At 41.2% G+C, this 21831-nt stretch overlaps 2 protein-coding genes and 1 pseudogene across 2 annotated transcripts in view; all 3 read right to left on the bottom strand.

Moving 5' to 3' along the window:
- vat1l (vesicle amine transport 1-like) overlaps window positions 1–2043 on the bottom strand; it is a 32255-nt gene extending 30212 nt beyond the window's left edge. Inside the window, exons 1-3 of the mRNA XM_055899448.1 lie at window positions 1730–2043; window positions 586–715; window positions 111–326 (exon numbers count right to left, since the gene is read on the bottom strand). Of these exons, the coding sequence (XP_055755423.1) occupies window positions 111–326; window positions 586–715; window positions 1730–1956 (573 nt within the window). The 5' untranslated portion in view covers window positions 1957–2043. The remainder of the gene's footprint in view (window positions 1–110; window positions 327–585; window positions 716–1729) is intronic.
- A 5151-nt stretch (window positions 2044–7194) lies between these two features.
- On the bottom strand, window positions 7195–11135 carry bola3 (bolA family member 3). Its single transcript, XM_055899447.1, has 4 exons — window positions 10982–11135; window positions 10638–10764; window positions 8230–8318; window positions 7195–8004 (listed from the first exon to the last, which is right to left on the bottom strand). The coding sequence occupies exons 1-4, from the start codon at window positions 11015–11017 to the stop codon at window positions 7939–7941; spliced, it is 318 nt and encodes a 105-aa protein (XP_055755422.1). The 5' UTR covers window positions 11018–11135; the 3' UTR covers window positions 7195–7938.
- Window positions 11136–11638: 503 nt separating this feature from the next.
- On the bottom strand, window positions 11639–21346 carry LOC129834129 (beta,beta-carotene 15,15'-dioxygenase-like; annotated as a pseudogene).
- Window positions 21347–21831: the final 485 nt, after the last annotated feature.

Here is a 21831-nt window from a genome sequence, read left to right as displayed (position 1 = left end):
TTACCCTCAAGAGCCACCAGAGATACACACCATGGCGGTATCTATAGTACATCACTGATATAATTTTCAGGAGATGATTTCTTTCCACCTCCTTTCGGGAGTTGACTTACCACACCCCCCCCTGCTGAGTGGACCAGTACTGACATCCCCTCTCGGAGATTGGCAACCTCAAACAGCATCATGTAGGCAGCCACGAAGTTCATGGAGAAGGCCGCTGCCTCAGGAAAAGTCATATCATCAGGCATGTTATAGACGTAATCCAGCGGTGTGCAAACCACCTCTGCCCAGGCGTTGTAATTTACAAAAGCCATAACCCGGTCTCCTATCTGAAGAGAGGAAAGGGTAAGCTATAAAATATGATAAATGCACATTGTGGAGGTGACATGTTTACAGGTTTGTTTTAGAAATGCACCAAACCTCACATGCTACTCTGACCAATGAATTTCAAAAAATCAACATTAACCATTTCAAACTGGAACACAAATCAATAATTTGGGAGGTAAAAATGCAAAGTGAGATCAATGTAGTTGTGCTACTAATCCATGACATAATATCTGTAACATACTGTGATCTGGATTCACTTACCTCGAATCCCTTGGTGTTTTCTCCCATCGCCTCAACTATTCCAGAACATTCAAATCCAGGGACAAGTGGAGTTTTCGGAGGATTGTCAATATTACCTTGACGCACCATAAGATCCAGGAAGTTCAAGCCACTGCAACAGTAAATGTCTCATTATTATTAACCTCACAATCAAGCAGTTATTTATTTTTCACTTAGGTGATTGGAGAAGACACAATAATGCATGATGGACATTTTCACTATTCGATAAATGTTACATAGACCTAAAATATGTTAGTAAATAAATGCCTTCGCAGTCATAAATTCACAACACAAACTGTTTGACATCTACAAACCCATGCTTGAATTCCAGACTAATAAAAGGTGCTACAGTTCCAAGGCCATGGTGATTCACATGCACTGAACAATGAATAGCCAATCTGTGATAGAGCATATCTGTAACAGGCTCTCCCTCTTATGGAAAAATTGCATGCCACTTGTTGAAAGTATAGTTTATGTGTATTTATTATGTATTTCAATATTATCAATAAAACAATATGGTTGGACTAAAGACAATTACTCAATCTCTCAACAGAATCTACTTACTAAATGCCAAGTAGCCTATCATAAGAGAATAGAGCACAAATACCACAACTGTAGGACTTTGTATGAGCCAGTTGTAATGAGAAAATCAATTTCACCTGGCTTGAGGTATTTACAGTAACTATTCCCCCTTCTGCCATAGCCAATAAAAGCTCATTAAGATGATCAGTCAAGAACAAGCCAAGCAAATAATTGTATCAAGCCAAATTGTAATTCATTCCAACATTTCAGGTGTTTTTGCTTTTCATTTGCATGATTGGTCCACAGACCACATTGGTCCACATGAATCATCTTAATCATCTACTACAGACAGTGAAACATCAGAGGGCATGTGGCTTCGTGAATGCAATGAATCTTTTTCTCGTGTCACTTTTACAAACTATACAGGTCGAGTTGAACCTACTTTAATTCAAGATTTATTCATGGGTCGCCCATACTGAATCAGAATCTGCAACATGTTGCAATACACTTGTGAATGTGGTAACTTCGAATCACTGATATTTTAAGATCATATAGGCAGGCATCAATGTAGTAATTAATCAACAGTTTAATATGCAACGTTTACCATGCTTTGACGCGAATTTTCACTTCCCCCTCCTGTGGCTCAGGCATCGCCTTCTTAGTTACCCGGAGTTTGTTGAGACCCCCGAAACCGGAAAGTATTACGGCTCGCATTTCTTTGGTATCTCCTGCAGATACATTTTCTGTTTCTTTTGCTCTATTCTTCTCTATCATGTGCTCAGTTTCCTCTGTCATCTCCGTTCCTTCTTTAGCCATGTCGGTGGGCTTCATGAGGCTGGAAGGGGATGCTCGAGTTTGTAACTGGTCCTTCCCTCCTTCCAAGTTCAGAATGCGCAGTATGAGCCGAATCAGTTCTCTTTTGGAAGAGGGAGAGGCTATTCGCACCAAAGATGTTTATAAACCTTGGATTGCTTGTGCTGTGTATTGGCCAATGAGAGGATTTGAAGCCACACTCGCCATATTGGCACTCCTCAATCAAACGTTTCAAGGACAAAATTGCATGTATTTAAGTATTGTTTTGTTGTAGTAGGGACAGTAACATTATTCATCTAAAAAATATATACTTTAAGGATTTTATAAAAATATATATTTTTTAATTTACGTTTAGCTCGCATAATATGATTTAAAAGTATGTATTACATTGTCTGTAACATAATACACGTGGTAAAAACTAATGTAGACAGACATACATGTATTTGTGTAGCTTCAAAAATATTTGGTTTACACTGGAGGGGAAGTGCCAAGATGGAGGTACAAAACTACAACTCGGCGCCCCCTTACAGTCATCTAGTGTATATATAAATCTTTAGCAATGACACGCCTAGTGCCCAAATTGTTCACGTATGTCGCGCAGTTGAGAGTCGACTGGAGACGAAAGGCTTCGGTTCAGTCAGTCGTGCTGATGAGCCTAGTTAATGTTGACTTGATGGCAAAAACAGAAGCATGGCATTGGCACTAATTCAAACTTGCAAAATAAAGTTATGTTTATTTCAATGGACGAGGGGGAAATAACTTGTAGTATTGGTCACCATCTGGATGTCAGCTAACGTACAAGAAGCCCGTGTTAATGACCAGTACAACGGTATGATATCGAGGTGCTTACCCACTGAGCAGCAGTTGCTTCACGGGCCAGTAACGTGGCGAATTTGTTCCATGCCACTTGATTATATTTAGAGTAGGACAGCAGCCTACACGATATATAACTTAAAATATTGGTAGTAACCATTTTGATGTCACCGTAATACAGTCTATTGCCCAATTGAGATATTTTTTGCTGCAAAGCAGGCAACACAACAACACATCCTGCAGTAAGGAGAGAAGTACGTTGGGTAGCTAGTGTCGCAATATCAGGCCAGGCTGACAACTAAAGTACATTTATTGTAGTGATTTTCACCAAACATGTGGCCTACAACTACGGCATTAACGTCAACATTTTTGTAAACATTTGATTTATTTTTAATAATCCTGTACACATATGATTCTGATAACGATATTGTGTTCTGTGGGTGTCACTGAGTAGGCTGATACCTATGGATTGTGCACCAATTAAAGGCGGTAAGGCTGTACAGTGAATATACAGTACCAGTCAAATGTTTGGACACACCTACTCATTCAAGGGTTTTCTTTATTTGTATTATTTTCTACATTGTAGAATAATTGTGAAGACATCAAAACTATGAAATAACACATATGGAATCATGTAGTAACCAAACAAGTGTTAAACAAATCAAAATATATTTTATATTTGAGATTCTTCAAAGTAGTCACCCTTTGCACACTCTTGGCATTCTCTCAACCAGCTTAATAAGGAATGCTTTTTCCAACAGTCTTGAAGGAATTCCCACATATGCTGAGCACTTGTTGGCTGCTTTTCCTTCACTCTACAGTCCAACTCATCCCAAACCATCTAAATTGGGTTGAGGTCGGGTGATTGTGGAGGTCAGGTCATCTGATGCAGCACCATCACTCTTCTTCTTGGTCAAATAGCCCTTACACAGCCTGGAGGTGCGTTTTGGGTCATTGTCCTGTTGAAAAACGAATGATAATCCCACTAAGCGCAAACCAGATGGGATGGTGTATCACTGCGGAATGCTGTGGGAGCCATGCTGGTTAAGTGTGCCTTGAATTCGAAATAAATCACTGACAGTGTCACAAGCAAAGCACCGCCACACCTCCTCCTCCATGCTTCATGGAGAACCACACATGTGGAAATCATCCGTTCACCTACTCTGCGTCTCACAAAAACACGGCGGTTGGAACCAAAAATCTCAAATTTGGACTCATCAGACCAAAGAACAGATTTTCACCGGTCTAATGTTCATTGCTTGTGTTTCTTGGCCCAATCAAGTCTCTTCTTCTTATTGGTGTCCTTTAGTAGTGGTTTCTTTGCAGCAATTCAACCATGAAGGCCTGATTCACGCAGTGTCTTCGGAACAGTTGATGTCTGTTACTGGATCTCTGTGAAGTATTTCCTAAACAACATCATAACTGCCATCGATAAGAGACATTAATGTGCAGCCGTATTCATCGACCTGGCCAAGGCTTTCGACTCTGTCAATCACCACATTCTTATTGGCAGACTCGACAACCTTGGTTTCTCAAATGATTGCCTTGCCTGGTTTACCAACTACTTCTCTGATAGAGTTCAGTTGTGTCAAATCGGAGGGCCTGTTGTCCGGACCTCTGGCTGTCTCTATAGGGGTGCCACAGGGTTCAATCCGTGGGCCGACTCTTTTCTCTGTATACATCAATGATGTTGCTCTTGCTGCTGGTGATTCTCTGATACACCTCTACGCAGACGACACCATTCTGTATACTTCTGGACCCTCTTTGGACACTTAACTTACCTCCAGACAAGCTTCAATGCCATACAACTCTCCTTCCGTGGCCTCCAACTGCTCTTAAACGCAAGTAAAACTAAATGCATGCTATTCAACCGATCACTGCCCGCACCGGCTCTGACTTAGAATACGTGGACAACTACAAATACCTAGGTGTCTGGTTAGATTGTAAACTCTCCTTCCAGACTCACATTAAGCATCTCCAATCCAAAATGAAATCTAGACTCGGCTTCCTATATCGCAACAAAGCATCTTTCACTCATGCTGCCAAACATACCCTCGTAAAACTGACCATCCTACCGATCCTCGACTTCGGTGATGTCATCTATAAAATAGCCCCCAATACTCTACTCAACAAACTGGATGCAGTCTATCACAGTGCCATCCGTTTTGTCACCAAAGCCCCATACACTACCCACCATTGCGACCTGTACGCTCTCGTTGGTTGGCCCTCGCTTCATACTCGTCGCCAAACCCACTGGCTACAGGTTATCTACAAGTCTCTGCTAGGTAAAGCCCCGCCTTATCTCAGCTCACTGGTCACCATAGCAGCACCCACTCATAGCACGCGCTCCAGCAGGTATATCTCACTGGTCACCCCCAAAGCCAATTCCTCCTTTGGTCGTCTTTCCTTGCAGTTCTCTGCTGCCAATGACTGGAACGAACTGCAAATATCTCTGAAGCTGGAGACTCATATCTCCCTCACTTGCTTTAAGCACCAGCTGTCAGAGCAGCTCACAGATCACTGCACCTGTACATAGCCTATTTGTAAACAGCCCATCTATCTACCTACCTCATCCCCATACTGTATTTATTTATCTTGCTCCTTTGCACCCTAGTATCTCTACTTGCACATTCATCTTCTGCACATCTACCATTCCAGTGTTTAATTGCTATATTGTAATTACTTCGCTACCATGGCCTATTTATTGCCTTAACTCCCTTATCTTACCTCATTTGCACTCACTGTATAACATTTTGTTTTCTTTGTTCTACTGTATTATTGACTGCATGTTTTGTTTATTCCATGTGTAACTCTGTGTTGTTGTATGTGTCGAATTGCAATGCTTTATCTTGGCCAGGTCGCAGTTGCAAATGAGAACTTGTTCTCAACTAGCCTACCTGGTTAAATAAAGGTGAAATAAAAATAAACATATATTTTTTTATATGTGTTGCAATCTGAGGTGCAGTTAACTCTACTGAACTTAACGTCTGCAGCAGAGGTAACTCTGGGTCTTCCTTTCCTGTGGTGGTCCTCAAGAGCCAGTTTCATCATAGCGCTTGATGGCTTTTGTAACTGCACTTGAAGAAACATTAAAAGTTCTTGACATTTTCCAGATTGACAGACCTTCATTTCTTAAAGTAATGATGGACTGTCACTTCTCTTTGCTTATTTGAGCTGTTCTTGCCATAATATGGACTTGGTCTTTTACCAAATAGGGCTATTTTATGTATACCTTGTCACAACACAACTGATTGTCTCAAAAACATTAAGGAAAGAAATCCCACAAATTAACTTTCAACAAGGCACACCTGTTAATTGAAATGCATTCTAGGTGACTACCTCATGAAGCTGGTTGAGAGAATGCCAAGAGTTTGCAAAGCTGTCATCAAGGCAAAGGGTGGCTACTTTGAAGAATCTCAAATATAAAATATATTTTCATTTGTTGAACACTTTTTTGGTTGCTACAACAATGTAGAAAATAGTAAAAATAAAGAAAAACCCTTGAATGAGGTGTATCCAAACTTTTGACTTGTACTGTATGTATGTCCCCCAATGCAATTATGCAGTCTAATACATCCACAGCGGGATCATTGTCTTAAGTCAGATGGCATCACTCCTATGCAAAGCGCGTCTCTCATCCGATCAGTGCAGGCGGAATTTACGCATTATCTGACATAACACAATGCAGTTGGATTTCAACAGATTTTTCTGTTTATTGTCAAATTAATTAATTATTGTATTTAATTTTAAATAATGTAACATCCAAATTTGTTTAGGATTATTCTGTTCAAATATGACATGATTCCACAATTTATATCCCTTAACATCACTTTCAAATGGGGGACATTTATTTTGAAGACGAACCGCAAATTCCACTTTTTTTGTTGTTGCAAATTCCACTATTGTGGCTACAAATGAGCACGTGATCAGACAAGGTTATTCGCAAATTTCTTCTTCCAGGCACATAAATTCAAATATTTGTGAGTATCAAAACATGAACCTAACATTGATTGACTACCACAACACATAGGCTACATGACACTGTATATCAGTATTTGGGGAATATCAAAATGATTAATGCCCATTTACTGGCAATAGTTTATGTCTATAATTCAATCATAACCTGTTTATGAATAAGTGAGCAACAAAGTTACATCTCAAGTAGGCTACCATGTAGTAAAATGTATTCTCACTTTAAGTACTAACCCACAAAAATATTGGCCAGGGAAATAGCTAGTGGGCCCCACCTGCTGGCGAATTTCCCAGTAGAAAAAACTGCAGTACATTTACCAAGTATGGGTCGCATTGGGGCCACAGTAGAAGTAGGTCAACACAGTGATTATTACAATCTAATGAAGTTGTTAGACACTGGCAAATTATAAGTTCTACAGTAGTGTAGGCAAAATCCTGAAGTATCCCTTTAATAAAGACATAAGGGTCCTGTGTTTTTGTCCTTTTAATCACATACTATTTATTTAAATCCATCTACTTTGTCAACAACTTTTATTTCTACATTAATGGTTAACAAGGAGGAATAACAGAACATAAATACTGGAAACGGAATGAAAACTTGTCTCATGACAAACAACTACTACACTAAACAAAAACACAAATATAGGAAGGATTTTCAATTACAGATTAAATGTACAAGAAACGTTGCATAGCTAGTTGTCTTATGAGGTTTTCCGTCTGTTCACTACAATGTATTTGCATCCTATCTTTACAATGGTTAAAAAAAAACTACAGGCCAACTCAATTAGGCCCCTATCTAATTGACTTGGCAATTTACTACTGAATCCTGACAGCGTTATTTTGTGCGCATCATAGCTTTTTAGGTCAATGTCTTCTGTAAAGGCATCATTCGAATAATCTCATCTTCAATCTCATCAATAATTTAATTGTGTTTATGGTAAATAAATAAAAATATGTGATAGTTTTAGTGTTTACATTTATTTTATTTTATTGACATTGTAAAATATGTCCCTACCATAAATTCTTCAGATTATTTATGACAATACTGTCAGGAAGTAACAGGACAAACCATTTCCTTTGTTACTGTCATAGACACATCAGCAATTCATCTGAGATTTTGGGGTGTTCATCCTTAGATGAAAATGTAATCAGCCTATGACATTCCGTTTGAGGGGTGTACATTCATAGACCTACAATTTATAAAAGGACTTGGTCCTACTCTCGAGGAACATCTGTGAATATTCGTAGTCCATGCATTCCTTGGATCTCCTCCTTGAGAGCCTGTGGATGAGAACATAGCAGTTTTCAGCTGGGCTGTTTCTGCAACAATTTTGCATATGGACTACTTTACTACTTGTTGTTGCTTTCTCTCCCCCCACACATCTGATCGGTACAAAACAGTATCAACCAAAGCAAATGTACAATTTTGACAGCTATATAGCCTATACCCTTCTATACAATGGTGCAAACTAATTTATATCTACAGAATGTATCTCCATAGGTTACCTGGTTGACTAGTTGGTGTTGTTGAACAGTTCGTTTCCCTTTAAATTCATTGGATTCTACATGGACTTCATACATGGCACCACAGCCACCTGAGAACACAAAACATAATGACACACAATTGTCATGAGTGCACCAAGGAATCATGCCCATAGGGGGAACAAGGGCACGTGCCCCCTAAGATTTGTCCTGTTTTTGATTTGATTTTAGCTGCTGGTGATGGGCAGAACTCGCAGGAGGTAAGTTTATACATTAATTTGATTAAGCTATGTAGCCTATTGATTATTTATTGATGAATAAATAAAACAAAAATATTTTGTTGTTTCTCTGTAATACTAGCCACCTAGCCATTTTATGAAGTTTGCTTTAGCTAGCCTGCTAGATAGGTTCCCAAGCATAACAAAAATAAGCACCAGGCATGAGGATACAGACAGCTCAAGAGGTATGCTTTGAAATGCAGAAACATACTTGGTTTAAATGTAATCTGGCACCTTATGATAATATCATGATAGTTGTGAATTAATTATGATGCCATGATATGTGCCTGTATTGATATGTCTTATGATCCCATGTACTGTGTTGTAATTTGTATGTAATATCCTAGGCATATTAGTGCAGTATATTGATGTGTGATTTACAATAGTCAGAATGACACCCTCATTCAAATTGAACAGGTAAAGAGGTATGCTTAGAAAACCTATCCAGAAAAATCATAGAATTAGGCATAATGATTATGGCTCTAGATTGCAGGGGAAAAATTATTATCCATCATCCCCCCTCAATACTCTCATACTTCGTAACACTTCTAAAATAATGGGTGTATGACGCCGCTGCCTAGGCCGAGCACTAGTCGAGCGTAGACCTAACTAGCCCTCGCGTAAATAAATTAAGAGATGACGCTGAAAAACCTTTTTTTCTCCGGTTAATAGTGATCATGGAGTGAGGGAAGTGAAGAGAGTTAAGATGAGATAGGTAAAAATGGAAGAGAGGAGTCAGAGAAGAAAGATGAGGTGACTGCAGTGCCTTTGAAGAATGGAAAGGAAGCAGATATGGGGAATGGAAATAAGAGGATTGTCTATGAGGATTCTATGGTGATTGGGGTTTGGTTTTTAGAAAAAGTAAATCTGGGGGTTTGGCAGACCCATTTGAGGTCTCAAGGTGGATGGAGAGTAGGATATGGAAGTATGTTAAGATAGTTTATTTGTTCGGATAGGATGCATATCCACCTCCCAAAGGGACTGAGCAGTGTGCATGGTCTGACTGGGAGAACGAGAAATAATGTGCTTTAGTTTACAGAGCAGGGCTTCACTCAAGGGTGTGATAGCAGTGCCTCTAAGTGTAGAGGTTGAGAAGCTAAAGAGGAAGGTTTCTGGTGTGTGTGAGGGTATGTGGCTTAGCTGTAATTGAGATAGATTGGAGGAACCTGTTGGTTTCGCTATGCTTTGGAGGTACTTTTGATTTGGTAATGTTGAGATATATTGAGCTATCCGGATAGAGCATTCGTGCCAGCTGTTCTGCAGTGTTTCCGCTGCCAGAAATGTGGTCATGTAGCGTCAGTGTGTAGGATGGGGCAACCTAGATGTGCAAGGTGTGGAGGTTTCCACGTAGTGGAGAAATATTTGGAGGATGAGCCCAGAAAGTGTAGTAATTGTGGAGGTGGTCGTGAGGCCAGGGCTACAGAGTGCCTGGTAAAGGTGAAACAGACACAGGTGGGACAGGGTGTTACATAAACAGAAGCAGTGAGAAGGATGAATCAGGAGGTAGGGCTCAAGGCTCTCTCCATTGCCTGCTCAGAGGGAGGCGGACAAATAGTGAATGTTCCCAGTGAAATGTGTGGATCCAAGCAACTGTGTTTGGACAAGTCCAGGTTTCTGACCTTCATCGCTATGGTTGTGAATTGTGCTGCATAAGTAGAGAGCTGGTCAGATAAAATTGGAATTGTTGTGTAGAGCAGCTGAATATTTTCTGGATAATCTAGATATTTCTGAAAAGGAGCTACAGAAGTTGTTGATAGAGGAGGTAATGTCCACTCAGGCCTGTGGTTAGGGATAATGATGGGTATGGTAGTATATGCAGTTTGGGCTGGGTTTTTGGTTGTTTTTCCATAGGTATTTTATTGAACCTATGAGTGCATCTGGTACGCCAATGCACTATTATTATTGGACGCCAACCGCCAATAATTCACACAATGCATTATCCTAGAAGCCCAGGCTTCTCGCATTTCATTCCAATAGTCGCGTAAACGAGACCTAATATGGAAGGATTACCACGCGAGAATGAGTCTACTGAATACCAGCAAGACACCAACAAATTCAGCGTCGTTGTAACACACATTTGATTATGCATAATGATCTAGGTAGCTGGGCTAGACCAGGACCCATTTTGATACCCATGTTTCTATGTGTATTTACCTGATATGTCCACAACCTTTAGAGACGTGGCCGATGGAAACTTCTCTTTGAGAATGTGTGCAATTCGGGTCTCTCCATCTGTCTGAGAAGACAGAGTCCTCTGCAACTGTCTAGAAACCAAAACAGCCTAAAACAAATGTTTTCAAAGACAGTTAGCGAACGTTTGCTACCTCACAATACATAGTGAATTACAAGATGTAACGTTAGATAGCTCACTTAACTAGCTAACGTTAAATGGCAAGTGTCACTTGCTGTCTGACTTGAGTGAGCAGAAAACAGTCGCACTCAACCTTCAAAGTTGGCTAGTCTAACGTTATGCATTAGAATGAATGAAATTGATTTACTTGATTTTTTAGAAGAAACCTGGAAATAGAGAGCATCGTGACCAAGTCCTTTACTGAAGATAAAACTAACAATAATGAACAGTAATCCAACACAAGTTTTTAAAAAGTCATGCCCCTCGATGTCAATGTTCGTCTCCACAATATGACGTAGGTATCAGAGTCACACAAACGTACACTCACTGTTGTAACTGGCGCCCTCTCGTGGACTGGAGACAATTTTTCACACATTGTTTATTAGGCCTAATTAAATCAATAAATGGTGCAATAATTTGTATTATAAGAATTTTCATGACAATCCTATACAGGACAAAAAAACATAAAAAATCTTACGTAAATATATAACACACCAATCATATAATTAAAATGTTTTTGCTACCTAACATTTTTAATGGTATATTGATAGGTAGATGCTTTTGAGGATATCCATTATGGTTTCCCTTGAGATGACTCCAGACTACACTGGCATTAGTCCTTAGATAACTGCTCACATCATGTGTTGTGCAAAATGTAGCAATACTAGCACATTGTTTATACAACAATATTTACAAGGCACTTTGGTATTTAGAGTTTCTAATACTATCCCTATTGTTTCCCATAGTGTATATTTCTTTGTAGAGGGTAGTAGACTACTCTGCGTAAAATAATTGCTTTGTCAGACTAATTTTCATTTGGGATGAAGTATCCATGCATGTCCATGTGAAGCTCTGCATTCACATATGCTCAAGCTACCTCCTTGAAAGACTTTGCATCTAGCACTAAGATGAAGCCATATTCCCCTGGATTGGAGTTGATGACTGTTGTCAAGACCACACCTGGACATAAGAGACATTTTGTAGGTGCAATATGATGGACATACTTTCATTGAAATTATAACTTTATTCAGCATACAGTGTGAATGTCTGGCCATTCTAATCAACATATATTTAAGATTTGAGGACCATGTAAAGCAATCTCAACATCATCCTCTCCTTCTCCGTTGGGTCTTGGAATGAACACAGGCTCTGATGGCCAGCAGTTCTCCTCTCTCCATTCAGTCCTCTCCGTTGTCTCAGTGTCCAACTTCATGATCTATTTATAAAAGTTAAGTATAGTTAACAAAATATTAGATAAGCAACACATGCAGTTATGTTCAGAAAGGCCTAAATTAAAATCCCAGGGACTTTTACCTTAGTTGCCACTGCTGACATTGCAACACAAGTCATGTAGACAAATTTGCACTTCTTGCCATTGAAGTCATAATTTATCCTGGGTAGTAGATTTTGGGACTGAACAACAAAATCAACACAAGTATATTGTTAAACAAAATGTTGGGCTGGTATGCATTTTGAATGTCTATATGGCACAAGAATTTAACAGAACATTGAGCAATACAAGTTTTGGTCTTACCGTCACAAAGCACCTCTGGCTGGCAGAGTAGTTTACCCTCTTTCTCTTTCACTGCGCTGGCTGTTGTGTATTGGAGTTTCACCATATCATCACCAACATCAATCACCTTCAGAAACAGTTCACAACATTATAGAAACAGTTGACTATGTCACACTCGTCATAAAGATTGGACCAAGGCGCAGCGTGGTATGTTTCCATCCTTTATTTAGAAGAGGAACTTAGAGCACAAAAACGCTAATAAATGAACCGTGACACTACATGCAGTGCAGACCACAACTACACACAAACATAGTCGAGATCCCACAAAAACAATGGGGAAATGGCTACCTAAATATGATCCCCAATCAGAGACAACGATAAACATCTGCCTCTGATTGAGAACCATATCAGGCCAACATAGAAATACAATTCCCCTAGATAACCCACCCTAAATCACACCCCGACCTAACCAACATAGAGAATAAACAGCTCTCTATGGTCAGGGCGTGACAGACTACTCATTAGTTGAGGGCAATGTTTAAAAGGTTAAGATGGTAATCAGTTGCAAACCATTACCTTGTCAGTCTGTACAGGAAGGGCAAATCTTTTGCACTTTGGCACAGACATTGCTGAGGTCTTTGATTGTTATTTTAACACGTTTAGGTAGAACATGTTGTACAAGCTGGGATCTTCATAGGCGATGACATGACCATCCTCTTCAAAGGCATTCACATGATGGTACACTATCATTGCCTCTGTGGTACTTTATGCCCACTTCTTTGCCTGTCTTTCTGTCGATCAGGTGAATCAGGATTTGTCAAGTTGAAAACACAAAGGGATGTAATTTCCATGCAATGGAAAAAACAACAATGTACTTGCTCTTACATTGGACTCACTAAATTCATTGCCAAAGAAAATGAGTCTTATAACCCTTACATTTTCCTCAGGGCAAAACTTCAGACAACTAGCCTAGTTGACCCCTCTCATGTATGCTGTGGCCATCTTGAGGATGTCCAGTTTGAATGGCTGCTCAATGAAGATGAAGTAGTTGTCAGTCATGCCAAAGCTGTGGTAGTAGCTGGGGCTGAGGAGGGAGCGGCAGGGCACTGTGCAGATCACCTCAAGGTTCTTCAAGGCTGGAAAAGCATTGGCCTTATCTGATTAAACATATAAACTGAGAATTTACAACCATTTACAGCTATTTGTAATGTTTGGTGAAAAAGATCTGCATCAGGCTCAGGATACTTCTCCATCCATGGTGTAAAGTAGTAAGACAAACCCCAGATAGGTGATGGGTAAATGGTTCTGCTAAATGTTTGAGATGATAAAATACAAGGTTATTGCTCAAATGTGTTAAAACATGACTTCACCAATATAAAAAAGGTATTGACCACTGCTATATCAGACCATGACATTTCATCAGATACCAGTGAAGCTTAGAGCTTACACGGTCAGAAGTAACAAGGTCAGTGGTCTAAAGTTTAACTCCTGGGGCGCTGAAGTCTCTGCTAGATTTCTCTTTCCTTTTAAATAGTGCCTGTTTTAGACATGACAACCGAGAGGTATGGACAGTGATCAAGTCAAAGGGAGAAACAACCTTACAGGGACTGGTGATACCCCTGTAACTAGGAATTAACTAACTCAAACATAAAAAGAGAGACAACGTGATCTTTTTGAAGATATACAGTACCAGTCAAAAGTTTGGACAAACATAGTAGAATAATAGGTAAGATATCAAAACTATGAAATAACACATATGTAATCATGTAGTAACCCCCAAAAACTGTTTACTCAAACATATTTTATATTTGAAATCTTCAAAGTAGCCACCCTTTGCCTTGATGACAGCTTTGCACACTCTTGGTATTCTCTCAATCAGCTTTTTTATTTATTTATTTATTTTACCGTTATTTTACCAGGTAAGTTGACTGAGAACACGTTCTCATTTGCAGCAACGACCTGGGGAATAGTTACAGGGGAGAGGAGGGGGATGAATGAGCCAATTGTAAACTGGGGATTATTAGGTGACCATGATGGTTTGAGGGCCAGATTGGGAATTTAGCCAGGACACCGGGGTTAACACCCCTACTCTTACGATAAGTGCCATGGGATCTTTAATGACCTCAGAGAGTCAGGACACCCGTTTTAACGTCCCATCCGAAAGACGGCACCCTACACAGGGCAGTGTCCCCAATCACTGCCCTGGGGCATTGGGATATTTTTTAGACCAGAGGAAAGAGTGCCTCCTACTGGCCCTCCAACACCACTTCCAGCAGCATCTGGTCTCCCATCCAGGGCCTGACCAGGACCAACCCTGCTTAGCTTCAGAAGCAAGCCAGTAGTGGTATGCAGGGTGGTATGCTGCTGGCATATGAAGCATAGCTTCATGAGGTAGTCACCTGGAATGCATTTCAATTAACAGGTGTGCCTTGTTAAAAGTTCATTTGTGGAATTTCTTTCATTCTTAATGCGTTTGAGCAAATCAGTTGTGTTGTGACAAGGTAGGGGTAGTATACAGAAGATAGGCCTATTTGGTAAAAGACCAAGTCCATATTATTCCAAGAACAGCTCAAATAAGCAAAGAGAAATGACAAGTCCATCATTACTTTAAGACATGAAGGACTGTCAATCCGGAAAATGTCAAGAACTTTTCATGTTTCTTCAAGTGCAGTCGCAAAAACCATCAAGCGCTATGATAAAACTGGCTCATGAGGACCACCACAGGAAAGGAAGACTCAGAGTTACCTCTGCTGCAGAGGATACTTTCAATAGAATTAACTGCACATCAGATTGCAGCCCAAATAAATGCTTCAGAGTTCAAGTAAGAGACACATCTCCACATTAACTGTTCAGAGCAGACTGTGTGAATCAGGCCTTCATGGTCGAATTGCTGCAAAGAAATCTCTACTAAAGGACACCAATAATAAGAAGAGACTTTCTTGAGCTAAGAAACACAAGCAATGGACATTAGACCGGTGGAAATCTGTCCTTTGGTCTGATGAGTCCAAATGTGATATTTTTGGTTCCAACTGCTGTGTCTTTGTAAGACGCAGAGTAGGGGAACGGATTATCTCCGCATGTGTGGTTCCCACCGTGAAGCATGGAGGAGGACGTGTGATGGTGTGGGGATGCTTTGCTGATGACACTGTCTGTGATTTTTTTAGAATTCAAGGCACACTTAACCAGCACGGCTACCACAGCATTCTGCAGCGATACGCCATCCCATCATTTGTTTTTCAACAGGACAATGACCCAAAACACACCTCTAGGCTATGTAAGGGATATTTGAGTGATGGAATGCTGCATCAGATGACCTGGCCTCCACAATCACCCGACCTTGACCCAATTGAGAAGGTTTGGAATGAGTTGGACAGCAGATTGAAGGAAAAGCAGCCAACAAGTGCTCAGCATTTGTGCGAACTCCTTCAATACTATTGGAAAAGCATTCCTCATGAGAGAATGTCAAGAGTGTGCAAAGCTGTCATCAAGGCAAAGGGTGGCTACTTTGAAGATCTCAAATATAAAATATATTTGGATTTTTTTCAACACTTTCCTGGTTACTACATGATTCCATATGTGTTATTTCATAGTTTGATGTCGTCACTATTATTCTACAATATAGAAAATAGTAAAAATAAAGAAAAACCCTTGAATGAGTAGGTGTGTCCAAACTTTTGACTGTTAGTGTACCTCCCGCAGTAGTGTCTGGAAACTTGAAAAAGGTCTATTTGGTCTTTCCATTCTCCGCTATTGAAGTCCCCATGTTGTAGGCTGTTCCGTCTTTATCATAATGTGGATGGGATGTCACCAGGTTCACAGCAAGGTATTTCAAGTAGTCCACCTAGTGAGATAACAAGATTATAAAACAGGTGTGTTCATGCGTATGGTCATCCAGATAGCAACGCCAGGGATAACTTTAAGTTACCTTGTCCTGAGTCTCCAGAGTCACAGGATCTACTTTGCAGATGTAGTTGGTTTCAGAGGTTGCATAATAATCCTTCCCATATCGAATTAAATTGTTGCCACAGTTGTCAGTGAAGTCTGGGACCGTGTGGTTAAGAAAGGTGATCACCCTGGAGACAGATACTTTGATCAGCAACAGGCATATGCATAGGGACAAATACAATTAAATCATCAACAGTCAGATCATATGCACTATCATCCCTGATCTTTTGCTACAGCATGCCAGAACATAATTGCTAGATAATTGATTTCAACATCTTGCCTTTTTAATGTGCCAAAGTGAACCATCTGTAATGTGCTCCTAGATATGAGGTTTTTGCCTGGATCCAGGTAGGCCATTGTCCCCATTTCAGACACAATAATTATTTTGGCAGCCATGTTGTCTTTGTATGTGTCTCCGCGTAAATATCTGCTTCTGTAGATTACCTCACCTGAAATAAACACACACACACACAAACAGATGTACTTCTATTGTGAATTTAATTGCTAAATTTGGAAATTGTTTTTACTTGCACAACCCATGGAGCCCATAATACCAAAAAGCCCAAAAGCTTTCCAATTGGACTTCTCTTGTTTGAGTTTCTATATCACAAAAAAGAGACACACTTCCACTCATCTTACCATCATTGAATGTAAAGCTGTGCATCAGGGCCATCCCATCGAACCAGTGGTTGTATGTGGTATCCCCCACTGAGAATATGCCTGGTCCATTGCGCAGCGTGCCTTGCAGCCAGCTTGGAAGGTTGCCTACATAAAACAAGAGTTTTACAAAACAGCATGGGGGGGGGGGGGGGGGGTCTATGATAGTGTGTCTATTCCGCCAGCAAGAATAAGTAAGATATAGCAAGAATAAGGCAGTGTCCTCTGCGATTTTCCTTCAAAATGAAAGTCCTGCAAAGAAGATGGTGAAGAATAATACAAATGGTCAAAATTTGTAACATTTTATGAGGAAATGTTAGCAGACTTACAATTTGGTTAACAATATGAAACATTATTAAGTTAATCCCCTTTATAGCACAAATAATAGTATAATAGTAAAGATTACTAGATAGTTATGGTAACAACAGTAATACAAATAACCAAACATTATTTATAACAATATTATAATAAACTTTAGAAAACACTTTTAAATCCCATAGTTGATTAGCCCATTCGTATTGCACGATGTTCAGTACGCTTTTTCATATTGGACACTTCTGCACATAGAGCACAATTTCCTGTACATTCTGTCATAGTAAAAGGGGGGGCCCCTCTACTCAGAGTGTACAACCAAGGAGCGTCACTGCTCATTCTGCAGCCCTTAACTTTTGCTGCAGTGGGCACAGAGTGTTTCTTGGTAGTCTTAAACAAATCTACACACCTCACACACATGGTTATGTGCTTTAAAAATATTTTTAAAAAGACACCTGTACCATGCCAGATATAGAGTTGAAATGTATTCCAAAAAATTTGTGAATAACTAATAAGAGAAGAAATGGTCTTTGTTCGAGGAGTAGGCCTTCAGAATATTGTTAATTGACCATGAGAAACAATTTTGAAAGCTGGGTTCAACGTTTTGTGAAACAACCACATCCATTAGCTATTTCACACGGCCATTATTTAAATCATGAATATCCTATAACTATGCGGTTCGTGCCATAAAGCTATGAACCGTCAGCTTGTGGCAAGTTGTGGGATGTCGGCATAGACATTAAAACCTGGGGATGTCGGTTGGACTCCAATTGCCTCAACAACAAAAAGGGACGACTGCTTTGCTTTTCCGTGGTGCGTATTCACCCCCCCCCCCCAAAAAAAATAAAAATTACCAATAAAAAATGACAACTACTAAATAATTTAACTTTCGTTTCTCTGTGTTTCATAATTGTCCTTCAATTAGTAAGAGGCTGAATGTATCTCACCGGAGAAAGCATCCTAGTATCTCACCGGAGAAAGCATCCTAGTGATCACCCTGGAGACAGATACTTTGATCAGCAACAGGCATATGCATAGGGACAAATACAATTAAATAATCAACATTCAGATCATATGCACTATCATCCCTGATCTTTTGCTACAGCATGCCAGAACATAATTGCTAGATAATTGATTTCAACATCTTGCCTTTTTAATGTGCCAAAGTGAACCATCTGTAATGTGCTCCTAGATATGAGGTTTTTGCCTGGATCCAGGTAGGCCAGGTAGGTCTGATTGTAGGTCTGATTGGGAACTGAAAGCACGTATATCCTACCAACGGGACATAAAAAAAACTGTTATATCTTGTTTAACCGAGTCGTGACTGAACGACAACATTAAGAACATACAGCTGGCATACAGCTCCTCCTGACTGTAAAGGTGCAGCGTGGTAGGCGTAAGAACATACAGCTCCTCCTGACTGTAAAGGTGCAGCGTGGTAGGCGTACATTCTTTATTTTAAATGTTCCACCAAGAAAAAAAAAACTATAAACAATACAACGAACGAAAAGCTTCGTCGTGCAAACTACATGCACTCAAACAAAGACAAGATCCCACACTGAAGGAGGGAAAAAGGGCTGCCTAAGTATGATTCCCAATCAGAGACAATGAAAGACAGCTGCCTCTGATTGGGAACCACACTCGGCCAAACACAAAGAAATAGAGAACATAGAATGCCCACCCTAAATCACACCCTGACCTAACCAAATAGAGAAATAAAACGTCTCTCTAAGGTCAGGGCGTGACACTGACTCTGTATGTGTAGCCCCACTATCTGACGCTGTCTGGTCAAAAAGAGTATGATGTTGTTGCCGCCAATAGAATTGAATGCAAGGGAAGCCAGCAAGCATTTGGCCTCCCTTAATATTTTTTTTTACACAATGATAGCCAATCAGCATTAATCTAAACTGAGTGAGCTCAACTGTGAATGGTCCTGGCGCACCACAAAAGGTGTCAAGGGAAGCCAGTTTGGATTTGGCTTCACACCAATCACATCAAGCCAAACTTTAATGACAGAAAAAAAAAATGAATTATTGCATCTCCTTGTATTGTCCTCCAGTGTCTGGCTAGCTAAAATTGGCCCTTTCCTAAATTAGCCATGGACAGAGATATGGATTTGGACTTGTGGTTTTACTTAATTCTCCTTACTGGCCAATGATGTATGATGATGGCGCCGGAGGGTAGGGCTGCTGTCTTATTTGCTCTTAACCTACCATGCTATTTTTTTTTAAATTCACGCTGTTCTTAACTTGTTTTGCACATAATGTTGCTGCTACTGTCTCTTATGACCGAAAAGAGCTTCTGGACATCAGAACTGGGATTATTCACCTCAAATTGGAAGAGGAGTTCTTCTGAGTCGGACGCAAGGGATATACTACGGACACCCGACCCGGCCCAGATCCCCATGATTTGCTGGAAATGTAAGCATAGGTTTCACGGAAAGAGATCAGGATGCCTTGTGAGGATCAGGCGACGAGTGGCTAATCTGCCCTTGCCTTCTGTTCTGGTAGCTAACGTTCAATCGCTGGAAAATAAATGGGACGAACTGAAAGCACGTATATCCTACCAACGGGACATAAAAAAACTGTTATATCTTGTTTAACCGAGTCGTGACTGAACGACGACATTAAGAACATACAGCTGGCGGGTTATACACCATCAGCAGGACAGAACAGCAGCCTTTGGTAAGACGCGGGGCGGTGGCCTATGCATATTTGTAAACAATAGCTGGTGAACGATATTTAAGGAAGTCTCATGGTTTTGCTCACCTGAGGTAGAGTATCTCATGATAAGCTGTGTAGTTTTCATCTGTATTTTTCGTAGCTGTCTACATATCACCACAGACCAAGGCTGGCACTAAAACTGCACTAAATGAGCTGTACTCCGCCATAATCAAACAGGAAAATGCTCAACCAACACATCCGCCACACTGATCCTCAACACAAGGGCACCTCAGGGGTGCATGCTCAGTCTCCTCCGGTACTCCATGTTCACTCATGACTGCACGGCCAGGCACGACTCCAACACCATCATTAAGTTTGCTTATGACACAACAGTTGTAGGCCTGAACAACGACAAGACAGCCTATAGAGAGGTGGTCAGAGACCTGACCGTGTGGTTCAAGGACAACATCCTCTCCCTCAACGTGAATAAGACAAAGGAGATGATTGTGGACTACAGGAAAAGGAGGACCGAGCACACCCCCATTCTCATCGACGGGGCTGTAGTGGAGCAGGTAGAGAGCTTCAAGTTCCTTGGCGTCCACATCAACAACAAACTAACATGGTCCAAGCACACCAAGACAGTCGTGAAGAGGGCATGACAAAGCCTATTCCCCATCAGGAGACTGAAAAGATTTGTCATGGATCCTCAGATCCTCAAAAGGTTTTACAGCTGCACCATCGAGAGCATCCTGACGGGTTGCATCACTGCCTGCTATGGCAACTGCTCGGCCTCAGACTGCAAGGCAGTACAGAGGGTAGTGCGTACGGCCCAGTACATCACCGGGGCCAAGCTTCCTGCCATCCAGGACCTCTATACCAGGCAGTGTCAGAGGAAGGCCCTAAAAATTGTCAAAGACTCCAGCCACCCTAGTCATAGACTGTTCTCTCACACGGCAAGCGAGAATGGAGCGCCAAGTCTAGGTCCAAGAGGCTTCTAAACAGCTTCTATCCCCATGTCACGTTCACTATCTTTAAACTCCCTGTCATAAATGAGCCAAGGCGCAGTGTGCATGTAATTCCACATCTTTAATCGAAGTGAAACCTTCACAAAAAACAGGTAAACAGAAACTGAAGGCTCCGGACTGCGGACTGCCGCTGGAGGCTCCGGACTGGGGACCGTCGCTGGAGGCGCCGTGCCCTGGATTTTCATTGCAGGCTCCGGGCCATGGATTATCACTGGAGGCTTCGTGCCATGGATTATCACTGGAGGCTTCGTGCCATGGATCATCACTACAGGCTCCGGGCCATGGATCATCACTGTAGGCTTCGTGCCATGGATCATCACTACAGGCTCCAGGCCATGAATAATCACTGGAGGCTTCGTACCATGGATCATCACTACTGGCTCCGGGCCACGGATCATCACTGGAGGCTTCGTGCCATGGATCATCACTGGAGGCTTCGTACGTGGAGCCGGAACAGGTCTCACCGGACTGGGGAGATGCACTGGAAGCCTGTTGCGTGGAGCAGGCACCGGATACACTGGGCCATGGAGACGCACTGGAGGTCTCGAGCGTAGAGCTGGCACAACCCGTCCTGGCTGGATGCTTACTTTCGCCCGGCAAATGCAGGGCGCTGGCACAGAGCGCACCGGCCTGTGAATGCGCACTGGAGACACAGTGTGCATCACCGCATAACATGGTGCCTGACCGGTCACATGCTCCCCACGGTAAGCACGGGGAGTTGGCTCAGGTCTAAACCCTGACTCCGCCAATCTGGGGCAGTGGGCATCATCTTTCAGGGCTTCATCTGGGGAGAGCAGTAGTTATGCTATGCATTCATCCACCTTAGGCATATGGTCCAGCCCATATTGTTTTGCGTTGCCCGTTCCTAGTCATCCCGTTATGC

Source organism: Salvelinus fontinalis, chromosome 35, assembly GCF_029448725.1.
Source record: "Salvelinus fontinalis isolate EN_2023a chromosome 35, ASM2944872v1, whole genome shotgun sequence".
NCBI lineage: Eukaryota > Metazoa > Chordata > Actinopteri > Salmoniformes > Salmonidae > Salvelinus > Salvelinus fontinalis.
Note: the sequence above shows the minus strand (reverse complement) of the source record. Positions and strands in the feature narration are given on the sequence as shown.

Bases quoted from the DNA above. Each gene is read 5' to 3' on its own strand.
- bola3 (XM_055899447.1), bottom strand. From the start codon at position 11,017: ATGCTCTCTATTTCCAGGTTTCTTCTAAAAAATCAA. The intron at 10,765-10,981 runs GTAAATCAATTT...CATTTGTTTTAG, and splicing joins GGTTTCTTCTAAAAAATCAA to GCTGTTTTGGTTTCTAGACA. The intron at 8,319-10,637 runs GTAAATACACAT...TTGTGTTCTCAG, and splicing joins AAAGGTTGTGGACATATCAG to GTGGCTGTGGTGCCATGTAT.